This window comes from Monodelphis domestica, chromosome 3, assembly GCF_027887165.1.
Source record: "Monodelphis domestica isolate mMonDom1 chromosome 3, mMonDom1.pri, whole genome shotgun sequence".
Lineage (NCBI taxonomy): Eukaryota > Metazoa > Chordata > Mammalia > Didelphimorphia > Didelphidae > Monodelphis > Monodelphis domestica.
Genome location: NC_077229.1, coordinates 13,122,799 through 13,141,941, shown reverse-complemented (window position 1 = coordinate 13,141,941; position 19,143 = coordinate 13,122,799). Strand labels below are relative to the sequence as shown.

The following is a 19,143-nucleotide window of genomic DNA, read 5'->3' as shown; positions in this document are numbered from 1 at the left end:
TTCTTCTCTAATTGCTACTGCTAGTGTTTCTAGTAAATGTTAAACAATAGAGGTGATAATGGGCATCCTTGTTTCACTCCTGATCTTAATGGGAATGGATTTAGTTTCTCCCCATTGCAGATGATATTAGCTGATGGTTTTAGATATATACTGTTTATTATTTTTAGGAACGACCCTTCTATTCCTATGCTTTCTAGTGCTTCTTAATAGGAATGGGTGTTGTATTTGTCAAAGGCTTTTTCTTCATCTATTCATATAATCATGTGATTTTTGTTGGTTTACTTGTTGATATGGTCAATTATGTGGATGGTTTTCCTAATATTGAACCAGCCCTGCATTCCTGGTATAAATCCCACCTGATCATAGTAAATAACCCTCGTGATGACATGGCGGCAATGCATTACCCAAAAGAGTGAGTTTCTAAAGATGTGATTTTAGTCCCTATAAAAGATGGGTAGAGATAATATTTTGGGAATGGATGCCTTTCTATCATGTTGTATATTTAAAACTCAGCTCCCTCACCAAAAGAGAAAACCACACAAACTACAAAGATACATACATACATATATATAATATATATATATGAAATATATATACTCTGTATATTTACACATTAGTTATGGCAGATAGTCGGATAGCTAGGGATAGCTAGGTTTTCTGGGTCTTAGAGATAAGGAGTTTATAGTAGTTTGAGTGAATTCTCAAAAAGAAATAATTCACTGTGAGGTGAAAGACTTTGGGTGGAGATTAGAACTGTAGTTTTAGAAACCTATCTATTATTTCCCCTTTACTCTTGTTATAAAAATAAACTTTGTTTCTAAATCCCAAGGAGTTTTGTGCTTTACTGGTCCTGAAGAGGTCTCTAGATGAGTAGTTATCATCTCCTATCCATTTAGGAAGGAATTTTATTTCAGCAGCATCATCAAAATTAGCAACAATATGGTCAAAACAGCAGTAGTCATTACAATTGGGGGATACAGTCCATGTATGAGAGGGGAACTTGGAAAGTATCCAGAGTGAATGTCATGATATAGTCATTGGAGTTCAAACATCATCCAATCAGATAAATATGACTATGCTACATGAATGTGGATTATTCTTCAAGTGTATCATTTCAGGAACAGAAAGTATAAGGTTGTGCCCCAGAAAATATCTTGCTTCTGGAATCTCATTTATTCTTGATCTGTCTCTGGGTATTTCTGTCTGGCTTCAGGAGGATCACATAACATTTGGGAATAAAGATGCAGCCCAGTAGCCCAGCACTGGAGGCCAAGATAGAGAAGATCTCCACAGCCACCATGGCCTTCCCTTTGGTGCTCTGATATGTGGGAAGAAAAGAAGCCCAGACACTGCAAAACACTAACATGCTGAAAGTGATGAACTTGGCTTCATTGAAGGTATCAGGCAGGTTCCTAGCTAGAAAAGCTACACTAAAGCTTCCCAGAGCCAGAAGGGCTATGTAGCCCAAGACACAGTGAAAGGCTAAGACAGAGCCCTCATTACATTTAAGGATGATGTGGCCATATTGAGAGTGTGTGTCTGCCTCTGGAAAGGGGGGAGAAGTTCCCAACCAGATGCCACAGAAAATCACTTGCAACCCTGAACATATGAGGACAATACAGACAGACACTCTAGGATGCATGAATATGCGTATCCTGCTCCCTGGCCTGATCCCTTTGAAAGCCAGAACCACTATGAAGGTTTTGGCCAAAACGGAGGAAACAGCCACTGTGAAGACAACTGCAAATACTGTTTGTTGTAAGAGGCAGGTGGCAGTGGTAGGATGGCCAATGAAGATTAGGGAGCAGAGGAAACAGAAGATGAGGGAGATGAGGAGAGTATAGCTGAGAGTCCTGTTATTGGCTTTGACTATGGGAGTGTCTTGGAACTTCACAAAGACCCCCAGAACCAGAGCTGTCAGTAAAGAGAAGGAGACAGCTATGAAGGCCAATGTCATCCCCAAAGGTTCTTTCATATTCAGGAAGGTGACAACCTTGGGGAGGCAGTGATCTTTGTGCTTATTTGGATATTCATCCTCTGGACACTTTGTACATTGTTCTGCATCTGTAAGAGAGAAACATGGACTCTAAATTTAGATTCAATGGATTATCCCTATGCCCAGATATAGAAAATAGTCATGCTAGCTGTGACACCTTCTTTTGAGTCCAGAAGTCATAAGATTCCCATCTGTCTATGGAGAGAGACAATGTCTTTATTAAATAACATGGCACCTAGGGTTAGACCCAGTCTTTTCATGTTGTTTATCATTGACTGGTCTTAGATCACATTGATTCTTTGTATTCCTTTTCCTTACCTGATGACACCTGTTCTTTTTAATTTATTCTCTTAGTTCCATTAATTTGGGAACTGGAGGCTGTTAGTATCAAATGTAAAGATCACTTCTGAGTGGTTGTGTTCTATCCTGCATCAACAACTAGCAAAAGATTGCCTGTATTAGTTTTTCTTCATTCCTTCCAGCTCCCACTTCACATCTTCCCATAATGAATTTGTGTGAATTTTATGCATACATATATATGTATACATACATACATACATATATCTATCTATATCTATATCTATCTATCTATCTATCTATCTATCTATCTATCTATCTATCTATCTATCTATCCATCCATCCATCCATCCATCCATCCATCCATCCATCCATCCATCCATCCATCCATCCATCCATCCATCCATCTATCTATCTATCTATCTATCTATCTATCTATCTATCTATCTATCTATCTATCTATCTATCTATCTATCTATCTATCTATCTATCTTTCTGTCTGTCTGTCTGTCTTCTTTTCTGCTCTGCTGATTGATTGATTGATCAGGTTGAGTACTGATGTCAGATCTTCCCTAGCTGTCAGCAGAAACTGAAAAGGAGCTGGGCTTTCCACCTTTTGTTAAGGTGTTCTGTATTAGTTGCAGCCTTCACTCTTGGAGCTTGATTAGCCAGGCTCTCAGAGCAGTCTGTGGAGTAGGGGTGAGCTTCTCTGCCCTTTGAAAGCTTGATAAGATTAAGTCATGGTGGAGTTGATCTTGCAGAGGTGAATTTGCCCTGAGGTCAAAATCTCAGGAAGGGGAGGGCAATATGGAGTGTCTTGGCTTCCATTGGGCTGCCTTTTCTGAACTTCTCCAGTTGCCTCCCAGCCACCTGTGTTCAAAGCCCTGAGCCTGGCAAAGCTTTGCCCACAAGGTACTTCCTCCGTGTCCTTGCCCAGTCAGAGATTCCAGCCACTACTGGAGGCTTGGTACTGTAGGTGGGGGAGGGGTTCTGGGACCTTACTTCTTCCTTCCTCTTAAACCCAAGTGTTCTAGAATTCAGGCTTTTTTGGGGGATGTTCCTTTTATGTTGGATCCAGCAGGAAGGTTCCTTAGCTCTGTCCTGTTGTTAGATTTGGTTTTCAGTCCCCTAGCAGCATTTTCTTTTTAATTGGTGAGGAAGGATTTTCTGAGGTCTGAACTTTTGCTGCCTCTACCCTGCCATCTTGACTGCCTCAGGCATATTTCTTATGGAAAAATCCTCTTTTGTTTTGTAACTGATTGTCCTGTTAATGCTCAGGAAATTGATGCCTTTCCTGGATTTAGTTCCTCCCTCTGAAACATATTTTCTTGAAATCCCACAGAAGTAACTCAACTCCACAATGTTCTAGAATAGTATAAGACAATAAGGTGCTGACCAGCAATGTTAGAGGCAGCTTTTAATTTGGGAGTTCCCATTAGAAATGATGTCACATGTTAAATCTAGTCCCAGCCCCCATCCCTATGATTGCTTTTTTTCATATTGGCTAAAATGACCCAAGTAAAAGTCTGTTGCCTTTAGCATTCTCTAGTGTGTCTGACTTTTCTGTGTCATTCTGTGGATCAAACTTGAAATTTGAAGTTGAATGTTGGACTGTTAGTCAGGAGCAATGGGTATCAGTCTGTGGATGGCTCATTGATAGCCTAATATAGTCATATAATTTCTCTGGATTTCATGTTTGAATGAAAATGTGTGGAAAAGATGATCTGTGAGGACCCTGCTCATCTTCAACATCCATTCAGTTATGAGAAGATCTTCCTCTGATACCAGATCCATAAATTAGACAAAGAGTGAAGTCTACGAATTATTTTGCATTATACCCACAAGAATGGAAAACCTCCTTCCATATCCACTTTCTCAGCCAATATTATATACCACATTCAAAGTTAGCCAAGGCAACCTTCATCTCCTTAACTCATTCTCCATTTTCACCATTAACCTTCTTGACTTGACTACTGTCAAAGTTCTTTCCCTCCTAGTAATTTTCAATTCATCAGACCTTCCAATATTCAGGTACATCAGTTTACCCATTGATGTGGGTTTTTGTTCCATTGTTAAAGATAATGGTTCAAATCTGGCTGCCCAATCTGTGGGACTCTTGTCCTTGACCTTTCACAAGATTGGGAGTATACAACAGTTCTGTCTAATGTGCTAAAGGCATCCCTCATGAACTCCTGACATCAACATATCAAGGGACCATTCCAACTGGCCCCTTATTATCCTTCAATCTCACCTCATGATCTTCTCACTTCTTCCTGCACTGCATTGTATGCTCCTGTACATCTTGTGCCCTGAGTCTTCTTTTAACGATTTTATTTGGTTATATGGTGAAAATCTGTTCACATCTCGCTTGCTTTTGGAGTAATTTTCAATTTCAATTCTTTGAAGACTGTTGTATTTTGAATCTCTCAGACAGAATATAAAACATCCTTAGAGTTGTTGTTTAGAAGATCAGTTTTCATTTCTAGAATAAAGTTGGGGTCATAAAGGAGAGCTACAATTTTCCACATGCATTATAGACTGTGTGGAAGAGAGGATTACAGAATTCATTGCAATGGCTTGATTGCAAAAACATCATGAAGGAAGATGATGGAATGCTCCTTGCCAGCAGGGGATGGGCTAGAACCTCTAGCTGAGAAAAGCAGCTGGACAGTTTGAATCTTGCTTCTTTCTCTTCTGACAAGGAGGAGAGAAGAGCATCATCTGAGCTCAACATGCTGAGGTTCTTCAAATCTCTGAAGTTGATCAGAGCCCAGCCCTACCCATTTCAATAGTGAATAGAGACTTTTTCCCTGTTGGGAATAGAAGAGACTATCCACCCAAGAAGAGTTACAATTGGCATCTTCTATAATTGATATCCCTCTAAATCAGGAATCCAATAGCCAAACTCTATATCTCTCCAGGGACTCAAGTCCCCAGACTTAGTCATAAATCTTTAATAGGGGAATTTAGGATATTAGTTAGGGATTCCTACTTTTCCCTCTACCCATAAAACCCCATTGTCCTTATATTACAGAGAATAAATAGTTGTTGTTACCTAGTGGAGCCTGAGCTTCAATTGACAGTTGAAACCAAAGAGGGAGAAAGGAACATCTTCTTCCTTTCCATCAAATAGTTGTTGAGATCAGGATAAACATCCACAAGGGGAGTAAGATCAGAAATCAGAGACTGAAGGGGAACTTTGCCTTTTGCCTCTCAGCTCTGGACCTTGGTCAGACCTCTCCCTTTCCATTGTGTAGCTCTACCTGAGAGGTCAGGGAGAGCCTTCTTCCATCTTTCCCCTTTCTTACTCACATAGTTATAGATTGATTTCTGACTCTCTAGGACAACTGCTCCCCTTTTCCTGTTCAGCTCTGGGTAATTTACTGTATTGTAGGTCTCCAATATGAATAAAGCTGAACAATCTGTGTAGGTTATTTTTCTACATGAATGTGATATCCTTGGAAATACACAGTCTTTACCAAGTATCATGAGTGAAAATTAAGAAAAAGTTAACCTGGGGCAGTGAGGTTGCTCAGTGCCTCAGCCACTTCTGGAGTTTAGAGGACCTGGCTTCAAATCTAGTCTCAGATACTTTCTGTTTGTGTGATCCTGGGCAGGTCCCTTTATCTCAACTGCCTAACCTTTACTAATCTATTTCCTTGAAAATGATACTTGAATCAATTTTGAGACAGAAGGGACGTGTCTTTCATTTTTTTCTAATAAAGGAAAAGTTAAATTGAGGCACCCTTCTATAAGAAAAATAAATGATCAACATTTTATTAAAGGATGAATCAATGACACTGCCTTTGGTCAAAGACCCTGAGCTTAATTATAACACATTTTAGGGGATAATAACAGAGAACCAAACAGAGTGAGTGGCATCATGGCGTTAAAGATAATATAACTGATTACAGAGCTGAGTTGTGGGGAACAATATGATTGTATTAAAATCTGGTAATAATAGATTAGCAATAACCCCCTCATTGTTCTCTGTGAGTCAACTATTTTCATTATTGAGTTTAGGTACAGTGTTTAGACATAAGGGATCAGACCTTTTGTATATTAAGCCAGATGTCATTGAATGATGCCTTGTTGGTGTTAAGACACTAGACCTGACTCTCTCTTGATATGAATCCTCCAAAATTTGCTAATTACTTGAGGCAACAATAGAACAGTGCTCATCAAGATTGCTGGATTGTAAAACCTAATCAATTGTAATGATTTACAAAGTGTCTGCAATGTACAGACAATGAATTCAAACTCTTTGGGTGGAGTACAGACTTATAATAAAGATCTTTGTAAAGTTCCAGAACAAACAGTATAATGTGGTCCAGAAGAATTCCAGCTGAAGGACCTTACCAAGTCAGGGGGATACCTCTGAAATTCAGGAGAGGGACTAGTTCTCCCATTCAAATCAACAAACATCTTTAGAGAGTAGGTCTGGCTTTCTTTGGATGTTCATTGAACAATCAGTAGAGTGGAATTACAATACATACCTTTTCTCTCCAAGTCAATTGGAAAGCAGGTCCAATGTGTTTCCATTGTTGAATATCTCTTCCAAAACTCTCTTTTTATCTGGAAATATCTAGGTATTTAGAGTTTTTCTCTCTGGGCAGAAATTGAGAAGTTCTAAAACCTAACTATATGAATTTTTAGAATTGTAGTCCTAAAGAGAAAGTGTTTTTTCCTTGTCCTGGCATAGAGATTTTTTTTTTCATTTTTGGATGTGTAAATCTTGAAATCTCTCAGACTTGTGAATGTTAAAAATTTCCCCATCAGGGAAATTCTTAATTGGAACAAATTCCCTACTGAGAAACATTCCTCATTTTGATGTGAGAACTCGCCAGGATAAGAAATGGGAGGACCTCTATTCCACCCGTACTTAAGAATGCTTTAGGGCAGAAAACTCCTTGCTAAACAAAGAAAGTACTTGGAACCATGCTTATGGTGGGGCAAGGAGTTCTTTGAGCCAGGCCTGTTTTTAGAATTGATACAATGGGATGCTAGGTACCTAAAAGGGTTGGGCAAGTTTTCTCTTGATGAGATTAGTTGACTCAGCTGTGTTTTCTCTTGTTCAGACTTAATAAGGAAATTGGTTGACACAGCAGCATTTTTTCTGATTCAGACTTACTGAGGAGATTGGTCGACTTAGCAGGGATTTAGATGGGCAGTCCTTTGGAAAGCATCTACAGTGATTGGTAGATGTAGGGACTTAGAGGAGGTGACATGGGAGAAAAACCCCTATATAAGAAAAAGCAGAATCTCTTGAGGATATTCCTTTTGGAGGATCTCTGATGAGGATCGCTTGGGAAGAATCTCTTGAGAGAGGCTCTGGAGAAAGGAAACTCTTGGAGGACAATTTCTAAGGAGGTCTCCCTGGAGCTCCTCTAAGGGGACTCTGTCCCTCTGGAGGCTCTGGAGAGAGGCCCTTTGGAACAGTCTCTGGCTGGAAGGCTCTCTGGTGAAGTCAGCTGAGATGGAACTGGCCTGGTGTTACTAGAATCCTTGTTTACTCAGACCTTGTGGTGAGTGTTAAAAAACTGACTGATTTCTCTCTTAAGACTCAGGTCTAGGCCATATTGGCTTGAGGCCCTTCATACTTATTCCTTTCTTACTCTCTCTCTCTCTCTCTTTCTTTGATTACTCATTGTATTGTTAATTAAAATCTCTATAAAACCCAATTGACTTGGGTATTTGAATAATTGGGAATATTTCCCTAGTGACCACCTTATATTTGATTTAAAAACCAAGACACTGTAGTGAAAAATATTTTCTGCAGTCAAATTTACTCACCCTCCCTTATATCTATCACAATTTATATCTTCCACTATTTTAATCACTACAGTTTAAGACCTCAACCATTTTAAATCTCACAGATGGAAATCCACTTGGAAAAAAGCACAGTTAAAGCCACATACAAAGTTCAGTAAAATTAAGTTTGGAGGTGGACCATGCCTAGCAATAGCAAATGTTGAGAGTGAGGAAAAACGGGAGACACAGAGAGAGACCAAGTAGAGGAGAGAGAGGAAGATAGAGAGAGGGAGGGAAATAGGATCAAACCAAATGGAGGTAAAGAGATAGAGGGAAAGAGACAGAGACAGAGATTGATAAAATGTTGGACAGAAACAGGAGAGACAGAGACAGAGGGAAGGAGAAGGGAGAGGGAAGAAAGAACATCTTGATGAGGTAGCTGTAGTTCACAAAAACTTCCAGGTTGTGTCCCTTATTTAGGTGTCAGAAGGACTGCAGGGAAGACTCAATTGCTCTCTTCCCTCTTCCTTATTTTTGTAGCTAACAGGCATCTGGTGCCTGATATTAGCTTCCTTAATCTAACATTCAAATTCCATAAAATTTAATTTCTTCCAGCACAAATCTGCTCTTCCAGGTACTCCTGGACTCACACCACAGTCCTTGGTGTTGTTATTATGGAGAGCAGCACAACATCAAAAGAACATCCCATTCCCCCTGGATAGATGTGTGCAATGGTGATGGCCACTGCTCTATATCTGAATATGAAATCAACTTCTTTTAATGGCCTTTGCAAGATGATTTAGACTAAACACCTCACCTTAAATCATTCAACATAAACAATACTGTATATCCTGAGACACTCAGACTGCATCATTTCTATCAGCACCTTTGATTTCCTGCTGGAGTGGAACTCTGCTTCCTGGAATGAACTCTCTCAGGCTTTCACTTTAGAACAGAATATCTATCTATATCTATATCTACATCTATATATCTACATCTATATCTTCATCTATATCTATATCTACATCTATATCTACATCTATATCTATATCTAATCTATGTGTGTGTTTTATCTCTCTATATTTGTATATATATATGTACATATATATATATATATATATATATATATACATAAATACACAAACTCATCCAGGACAAGAATAAGGGCGAATTTTAGTTTCATCAAAGAAATAAGATATTAAATTATTTCATCCCCATAGATCCCTATAGATCTCTGTGTTGTGAGATCAATGGACTCTTTCTATGATTACTTATGTCAGGATATATCTTGGGTTGCCTTTGGCCTCATATGGTCACTTCCTCTGACAGTGATGTTCCTGGGAGTGACTACACAAGAATAACATCAGTTATTTTCTATAACGTACCCTTCTGACTGGAAATTTCTCCTTCTGGGCATGGAGAGCAGTCAAAGCAGCAAGTAGGCTGCCCCTCCAAAGGGGTCTTCTTAAATCCAGGACAACAACTTTCACTACACACAGCACAGGGAACCTAAGAGAATGACAGGAGAGTGAAATATGCATCTTTAACTGAGAGCTGCCGATGTTTGAGGCAGAAAAAGGATTTTTATCTATGTAACTCTGCTTGACAGCTACTCCTTAGAGAGGTAATTTGTAGTGTAGATAGAATATTAAGCTTGGAGTCAAGAAGATATGAAAAATATATGCTATGTGGCTCTGGAAAAATCAATTTACCTTTGTCTTTCACAGTTTATTAAATCTTCAAATGGCATTAATTTTTTTTTAAACCCTCACCTTCCATCTTGGGGTCAATACTGTGTATTGGCTCCAAGGCAGAAGAGTGGTAAGGGCTAGGCAATGGGGGTCAAGTGACTTGCCCAGGGTCACACATCTGGGAAGTGTCTGAGGCCAGATTTGAACCTAGGACCTCCCGTCTCTAGGCCTGACTCTCAATCCACTGAGCTACCCAGCTGCCCCCTCAAATGGCATTAATAACAATACATCAAAGGATTGTTGTGAGGATAATATCATATTTATAAAACTACTTGGAGCACATTAGGTACATGATAAATGCTTCTTCCTTTGTCCCTTCTTTTATAAATCTTTTTTTTCATGCAAAACATTTTCTATATTAGTCATTTTGTGTAAGAGATATCATATAGGAAAAAAAAAGAAAAAAAGAAATTGACACAGGGAATTATAGAAACCAAGAAAGTTGTATGTCTAATTTAGGTCATACCATATGAGACTATATAGCAGGGAAAGAGCAGGTCCTAGACTCCTACCAAAGTCACTAACATACTTTGAATCCCAGATCCAGGGTGCAATGAGAAAGGGAAAGTGTGCACATGGATGAATTTCTGGGATAAGGATTGGTCTTAGGTGCTCTATGTTGTTCTATGAGAGGAGCACCTTTGGTAAAAATGTTAACATCGTGGCTCACATCCCGAGTGCAGGCAGGGACTCAGCACCAGTTTTGATCTCAATCTGATGTCTACAGAGGAATAAGCAGGGCAGGATTCCCTTACCCAATAGATGCAGCAATTCTGTTATTCTGAATCAGCAAAGCTTCCTAATATCTGAGTCATTCTACTGTTGCTTAAATCTAAATCCAGGTCAAAAAGTAGGAGAGTTCAGAGCAATGTTGGGAGGATGGGAGAGTATAAGCAAACTGCCTTTACCCAGAATGAAACCATTATGAAAACACTGAAATCTTTATATCCTCACCTGAATTATCCTGACATCTTGGAATAACACTGAAGTCAACACTCCCCAGAAAACAGCAAGATGACTATTCTAAACCTTCCCTCCAGAAGTGTCTAGAGCTGATGTGAACATGAGGCAAATACCAAAGTTAATAAGTCAACCATATAACTGCTCAAATAAATAAAAAATACTAGAATAAAAAGTCATTAGAATGAGGATGTTGAAGACATAACCCAGAAGAAATCTATACGATGTCTCAAAGATGTCTCCAAAAAGTCTCAAAGAAAAATACAGATTTGCTGTAAGCTCACATGGAATTACTGAAAGAGATGAAGCAAGAGTTTTCTAAATAACTAAAATGCTTTCTTCAATGAAATTCATGTAGTTGAGAAACATTGGAAAAGAAATAACAGATTTCAAGGAATGAATTGCACAGTGATTAAACAGATTGAAGAAGAGATACACAACTTTGCCCAAGACACAAACTCTGAAAATAACCTTAGGCTAAACAGAAGCTATCGACTTTATGAGACAATAAGAAATACTAAATTAAAAAGACATAAAAATAAAAGGAAAAGTATTTTTTTTGTAAAAATAAGTGGCATCTAAAACATATTTAGGAGATAAAAAATTAAGTTTGGACTTCTGAAATGCCTTGACCAAAGAGAGAATCCAAGCACCATTATTCCTGAAATATTTTTCTTTTTCTTTTAATTTTCCAGTCACTTCCTTGTAATTTTTTTTAAAAACACCCATATTTTTGGTCCTGTAATCAGTACTATGTATTGCTTCCAAGGTAGAAGAGCAGTAAGGGTTAGGCATTGGGGATGCAATGGATAGAGAAGTCAAATTGTGCTTCAGATACTTGCTAGCTATGTTACCTTGTGGAAGTCACTTAACTATTTTCTTCAGTTTCTTGCATGTAAAATGGGGATACACTGGAGGACGCAAAGGCAAATCATTCCATAATCTTTGCCAAGAAAATCCGTGCACAAAATATATAGGATCACATTGAGTTCAACATGACTTAATGATAACAAGAAGAGATTCCACCAAGTGTGCCCATTGCTTGTGTCAACTTGAAAAAATCATTTACCTTCCCTGAGCAAGAGTTTTTTCATGTATAAAGAGGAAAACAACAGACTTAGATTGTCTGTGAGATCACATCATTGTCTTGGTCTATAATTTTATTCTAATAATTGGTTGTCTACTATTTGTAAATACAAGCAATAAAGAGTAATCAAATAGGGCCATAAATGTTCTTGAGATTAGAAGTATCAATCTAACATTTAAAATGTTTCTGACCTTTGAGTCCCACCAGTCCCACACTATGGCATCCTCACAGATTGTGAAATCTTGACCAAATTGAGCTTTGGGGACAAACTGCCCCACTTTCACCAGAGCGTCAGTGCCATTCGGAAAGAACACATAGTTCATAATGGCATACTGAGCCTCAGATCTTCTTTTCTCATCCACAAACACCTGGTCACCAGCATTGTTGGTAAATTGGGTTTTCTTTAGGAAAGAGTGAAGCTGAAAGGGAAGAGGAATCCCAATTACTGGGTAGTACCTGAGCAATGGGCTCTCATTGAAGTACAATCTGAGTAATAGGGGAGATACTGGATTTGTTTTATGGTCTTTGGGAGTCCTGTAGTCTTATATGTCTAAGATTCCTAATTTCATTTTCAGCCTTGATGTCTCAGTATCTTTCATCCCCTTAAAAAAATAAAATATTGCCAAGGTCTATTAATCTCACTTTTGTGACAACTCTGAAACTTGCTCTCCCTCCTCATTCACACCAACTAGAATTTTCTTTCTTTAACTTCTGCCTAAAGTCTCCTCTCGTAGAGGAAACTTTTTCAACCCTCTCTCTAGTGCTCTCCCTTTTTATTCTTTCCTGTTTTGTTCCCAATTCATTTAGCATATTATTTATTTTCTTTTAATCTCTCCCATTAGATAGTAACCTTCTTTAGAGTACAGACTGGGTTTTTTGCCTCTTTTCATATACACAGAATACACAGTGTAAGTGCTTAATAACTGCTAATTCATGTACAATTTTATGAACAAGAGATATTTATCCTAGAAAAGAAAAGTTTTAGGGAATCCACTATGGTGGCCTTTCTACGTCTGAAGTCATATGGAATAATAATTTTTTATGTCTGCCTTGCCTAGAAGACTGAACTAGCAGCAATGGCTAAAAGGGAAAGAGAAGCGACTACTGGGCACCATGGCATATGCCTATAGTTTCTGCTGTTAGGAAGGCTGAGGGTGGTGGATCATTAAGTTGAGCACTTCTGATCTGCAGCACTCCTAAAGGTGACTGGGTGTCTGACCTAATTCTGTGAAAAAATGGTGAATTTATGATAGCAGAAGATTATCAATGTATTTCATGACAAGTAGCCAAGGTCAGAGAAATAGAATAGGTTCACGCTTCCATGGTGATCAGTATTGGGATCAAGCCTGTGAGTGATCATTACCTGCTCACCCCTTGTTATATAGAGGGATAGTTTCAAGAATAAAATGAATAATGAAAACAGAATTCAGTTTTGGTTTTTATTAGGATGGAACACTACCTTCTATCGTCCCTCCCACAGAGACTAAGGAATCTGTTATTGAATTTTAAAAGGGAATAGAATCATAGAGTCAGTTTAGTTGCCATAAGGAAAAAGTAAGCTTAAAAGTAAGACAACTGTGAGAGTCACAGAAACGACCAATGCAACTTCTTTTCTGAAAGACTGGATCAGTTAATTCTTGTGAAAAATCTTGGAGAATTTTGAGACAACTGAGTTTACCTCAGACTGTAACAACATCCAGAGGAGAATTTTTGAGACTGATAGCTAGAGAGTGGACTGGTGGGAATGTTTCCATAATGGTGACAAAAGCAATAGGTTCCATTAATGACTAGAGGAGATTTACCCAGAATATTTTTTAATCACAGATATCTGATTAAAATATTTCTCTGCATAATTTTTGTTATACTCTTAATATAATTTATTGAGGTATAGTTAATCAGATCTGTTTGTTTAAGCCAGGACCTGATAAAAGAGATGAATAAAAACTTATAGAAAAAAAAAGTATCTCCAATCCATTTTTAAACTGGATGAGGGTGCAGAGTTAATTGATTCATGGGATAATGTGCATCACTAAAAACTCATGAGGAAGTATCCTAACATGCTCATGATTTCTTTAAAGCTCAGAATAAGAATTAATGAGAAAATGATTCACTAGCAGGAAGAGAAGTCCTGACAACTGACTATTATTTTGTGGTCGGCCAGCGTAGGACAATTTATAACCAAATTCCCCCATATAGTCTTTGAGAAATATTGTCTCAACAATTATAGCTGCCACAAAATGGAATAATGTATATTGAGAGATGATAGAGTATTCCCTGACTAGAAGTACACTGACAAAGTTGGCGTGAAAGCAGTTACAGTCCAGGCCACATGAATGACTACTTGATGGAACCAGATGTCATTTCCAGTTCCAAGTCTCTATGAAATAAACAGCAATTCTTCAAATGACAGCTCACAAGTGCTGGGAATTAACAATACAATATCTGAGAAATATCTAGTCAGAGAATTAGGGATTTGGGAGGGAGTTCATTATCCATTGTGTAGAATTAATAACCAAAATATATTGCTAATAGATCATAACTAAGAAGTGGCCACCCATTTGATATTACCTGCCATGAATAAGGTACTAAATATTCTTCATTTGCCATTGATCTTTCCTCTGATTTTCTTCTAGATATTTCATGGAGAGCCCAAGCCACAGCATAGACAGTATTGTAGATGGTGTAACTGAAGCCTGACATAGTCATATCAAAAGAGCACAATGGCAAAGTCTCCAAGGAAGCATTTGGTGAACATAATTTTTGTTCTAGGTATTCTGGTTGATCTGGGCACCTAAAAGCAGAGAGCCAGAATCCCCTCAGTAAAGCATCATGTGGATATTTCAAAGGAGTTACTGTCTTAAGAAAAGTCTTGAATCCAGGAATTTCTCTTGTCAGGTATGAAAATGTGAGAGCCCCATGGAAAGCATGACCTTGACTATAGAGGGGCCTCATAGTAATGTCCCAGTGAGATGTTGCAATCCACACCTTCTCTATTTGGACTATAGGCAATTGTGAATGTCTCAAAATCATTAATGAATCCGTGTCACCATGGACGACAATCACTTTGCCTGATGATGTAATGATCCTGGGCATGAAGGTCTTATGTGATTCCATTTGGGTTCTTTCACTGACAGGGATTTTTTCTGTGAAGGATGCACAAACACCTTTCTTTGCCATTTCCTCCCTTATTTCCTAGAGGAATTTTTCCCCTCTCATATCATCTGAGACAACCAGTCCTATCCAGTTCCATTCAAAATATACCATTAAATGGACAACACCTTGGTGGAGAGAAGTGTCTTTGGGGGCCATCTGATAGAGGGAAGGAAACTGGACCTTGTCACTAAGAATAGAATCTAATGGGCCATAGCTGATCTGGAAGAGAAAGAAACAGGAATCAGTTTGCCCCATTGTGATGCTGAGAGAACTGAAGCAAAATGTGAATTAATAAATGGTCCTTTTTTGTTGACAGAAAAGATGATGTGAATTTTAGTCTATGCTTTAGTATAAGTGGTATTTTAATCTCTGAAAATCTCTGTATTTATTCCCCCTCTCTGAGTCCTCAAGGAGGCAGTGATGTGGTCCAGTGGCAGCATTCTGTATAGACAGAAGTTGTGGGAATGTGTTAATTGTGTTTGAATGATGAAAAAATTAATGAATAAGAGGAAACAATGCACTAGGAATAGGGGAAGGTAGAGAAAAATGGAATAAATTATTTCACATAAAAGAGGTACACATGGAAGGGTTTTTAAAAGGTCGTATAAAATTATGAGGGAATGTACTTCACTCATATGATTTGGATCAAGGAAGTTAAGTATGCATATACACAATTATGTATAATATTTTTTTTCTTTACAGGGAAGGATGAGGGCAATGGAATAAGAGAAAGGGAAGTAATAAAAAACAGGACTAATAACAGAAGTCAGTGAAACTAGAAAAAGTTTACAGGAAATTTCTCTGATAAAGGTCTTCTTTCTCCAAAATATAGAGAACTGAATTAAATTTCCAAAAATAAGAATCATTGCCCAATTGATAAATGGTCAAGGGATATGAACAGGCAATTTTCAGAAGACATAAATGTTATCTATGTTCTCATTTTTTGTTCTGCATCAGTTCGTGGAGGTCTTTCCAGCTCATATGGAAATCAAGCAATTTACTCTTCCTTATTCCATAACAGTATTATATAAGCATCATTTCCCACAGTCATTCCCCAATCAAGGGACGCCATCTTGTTTTTCAATTTTTTTTTGCCAACATAGAGAACACAGCTATAAATATTTTTTTACAAATATTTTTTATTATTATCTCTTCAGACTACAAACCTAGTATTGGTATTTCTGGGTCACAGAGTAGGCATTCTTTTAAAGCCCTTTGGGTATAATTCCAAATTGCCCTTCAGAATGTCTGGGTCAATTCACAGCTCCACCAACAGTGTATTAGTGTCCCAATTTTGCCACATCCCTGACAACATTTATTACTTTCCTTTGTTGTCATAATAGCCAATCTGTGAATCTAGTAATTTCTGAAAGCAGATTCATTCCTCCTTTACTGTCAGGATCAAAGAAGAACTAACCTTCAATGGATGCACCATTCTGACACTTCCCTATACAGAACCTTATCCAGTCATGTGCCTTTTGGCCAACAAAGATGCAAGATGAATTCTTTACGTGGTTCCCCTGACTTAGGGATCTCACTTTGGTTTCCAAATCCCAATAAAGATCTCTGTGCCCTTTAAGCTTTCAATTATTGTTTTCTTTGTTGGTCTTCAAGTGTATGACAAGAACACTCTGAAATTCCATGCTAGTCAAACCAAAAATCTCCCTGAGCTAATTCTCCAAGGCCTCTAAATCCTGAACCTATATGTGTAGGGATATTAGAGATGAATAATATTGAATGAAATTGTGAAAGCTTTAAAAATAGGAAGGAAGACAGAAATAGAGACTTTCATTCATTCCTCTTTTAATATGAATAATCCCATATTAAAAACTGGTGTCCATCTCATTTAAATCAAGGACTTATTTTTTCCTTTATTGCATTCCTACTTTTGTTCTATATTCCAGACTACCAAAGAAGTCAATTATGTGCCTGACAAACAATCACAATACTCAGTATGCGGCCAACTTCCAAGAGCAGTGTTGCTAGAAAGACCCATTCTGGTCTTTAATAGGTGAGCTGCCTTCTGAAAAGAATTTTCTCATACAGTTAGTATAGCAGAGTCTCTTGTATTCATTAATGACATTAATTACCTATTTGTAAGCAATGTCATGAATTTACTTCTGCACCTGCATTTTCATAAAGGTACTTATGGCTCTCTTAGTATAGCATTATACACAGGCTTACAATGTACTCATGCTCCATTTTTTTTTGTACATATCACTCTTAATGAATTGCAGTTGAACATTATTGGACTAAAAGATTTCAAAAGATAAAACACCAAGAGTGAGATAAAATGTGAGAGTCTGACCAGTCTTTCAACTGGAATTCCAGGCATGTAAACTTTAATCCCCACTCTTTCACCCGTGAATTATGTAATGCTGAGTAGATATTTTAAGCTTTCCAATTTTTGGTGACATCATCTGTGTAATGAACAAGTATGTCTAGGTTTCTTATCAGATATTTTCATGAACTGGAATCTAAATGACTCCAATTCTATTCTTGGTCAATAATTTGGGTGGTGTTCCCAGAGAAGTTTATCTTCCCTGATGACTGAGGCTGCTTAAAGATGCAGTGACAAGAAGATTTTAGCTATGTTAAGAAGACCTGAGATCAATTTCTGCCACAGGAACTTCTTTGCTGTATCATTGCAGACAAGTAACTTAATTTTTCTTCCTCTCAGTGTCCTGCTCTGTAATATTATGCTTAAAAGAGCACCTGAGGGAGTTGCTGTGAGGGGAAGAATAACAGTATTTATATAAAGCATATTAAAAACCTTAAAGCACTTCACAAATTCTAGTTATTGTTGTTGCTGTTGTGTTATTAAAATAATAAGAGTAATGTTTTGGTTGATAAAAGCATAGAGAAAGGCATAGTCAGGTTGAATATCTTTCACCTGTGGAAACTTATAGAGGTCGAGTAGTGTCCCCATCTGGACAGAGAGAGCTGAGGTGACTCCTCCAATAACAGCCACAGACTTGTCCTGCTTCCTGCAGCTGTAGTTGGGAATGGACTGGCCTTGCCCAGACAGCCACCTCAGGGAGCTCTCCAAGGTTCTCTCATCACTGTGGTAAGTGTTGTAGAGGTGGAATCCCAGGGAAATGTTGGGCAACAGATGGGGATCTCTGTTAATCTCCTCTACAGCAAACAGTAGAGCCAGAGCCTGCTGGTAATTTTTGTGAAGCCACCTGTAGGGGTGAGTACCACAGAATATTAAGAAAGCCTACAAAAGAATACTTTTCAGGAGGAAGAATTCCTCAGTCACCAGAGTCAAAACTAAAGTCTCAACCATTTCATTTATATTAAAAATAGCCCTATCCATGTGCCTTGTTCCTATATTCTTCCTTTCTTGTGATTCCGGAGTAGTGAGGACTGTTGGCATTAAGTTTTTATTATTTTTTATTACTCTTCTTGCCTCCTTCGAATAACAGATATATAGAGTATCCAGATCCACCTAGATCCTGTAGGGCATCTGGATGTTCCTTGACTCTAGTAGAACAATTTATAAAGGGCAAGAAAATATTCCAATGAAAGTAATACAAGGTGGTACAGGCAAATAGCACTGATATAAAAGAAAGAAATGTAGAGGTTAGGCCCCATTCCAATGAAGAAATAAAGGAAGACTCTATGAAGGGCATCATGGCCCATGAAATGTGAGAATGACTTTGCCATATGGGTCTTTGTTCAAGGGGCCATTTCAAGGGAAGGAAATGTATGATACAAACCAGTTCTCATAGGTATGAGAATAAAAGGAACTGCACATTTGTGCTCCCAAGGTCTCAATTTGCTCTTTTCTCATATATCTGATGGAAGATGAGGTTCAGGCTCAGAGTTCCCTACTTTCTAACTTTTTCCTTCTTGTACTGGCATTGAGAATAATAGAAAATTAAATTTATTTAAAAGATTATTATCTCATAACTGGTCTTCAACCATGAATCCAATCATAAAGAAGAGACACTTCAGACATTCATGGCAATATTTTAAAATATATCTAGTGTAGTATAATTTCTCCAGCATCTACCACCTTTCAGACAATCTTAGTTTTATTGGATATAGAAGCCGAGGATTAGTGTCACAACTTGTGGGTAATTCACTTTGCATGATAGCATCTACATCATTTTCAGTTATTTCTTGAGAATCCATTTGCTAGT

The 19,143-nt window shown here is 38.0% G+C and overlaps 1 protein-coding gene across 1 annotated transcript; it reads right to left on the bottom strand.

The window, feature by feature from the left end:
• Positions 1–1,168: 1,168 nt before the first annotated feature.
• Positions 1,169–18,176, bottom strand: VN2R560 (vomeronasal 2 receptor 560). The gene is given in 5 exon segments (NM_001099568.1): positions 1,169–2,064; positions 9,430–9,553; positions 12,034–12,261; positions 14,411–15,214; positions 17,889–18,176. Coding segments are annotated over 5 exon segments (2,088 nt in total). The 5' UTR covers positions 17,925–18,176.
• Positions 18,177–19,143: the final 967 nt, after the last annotated feature.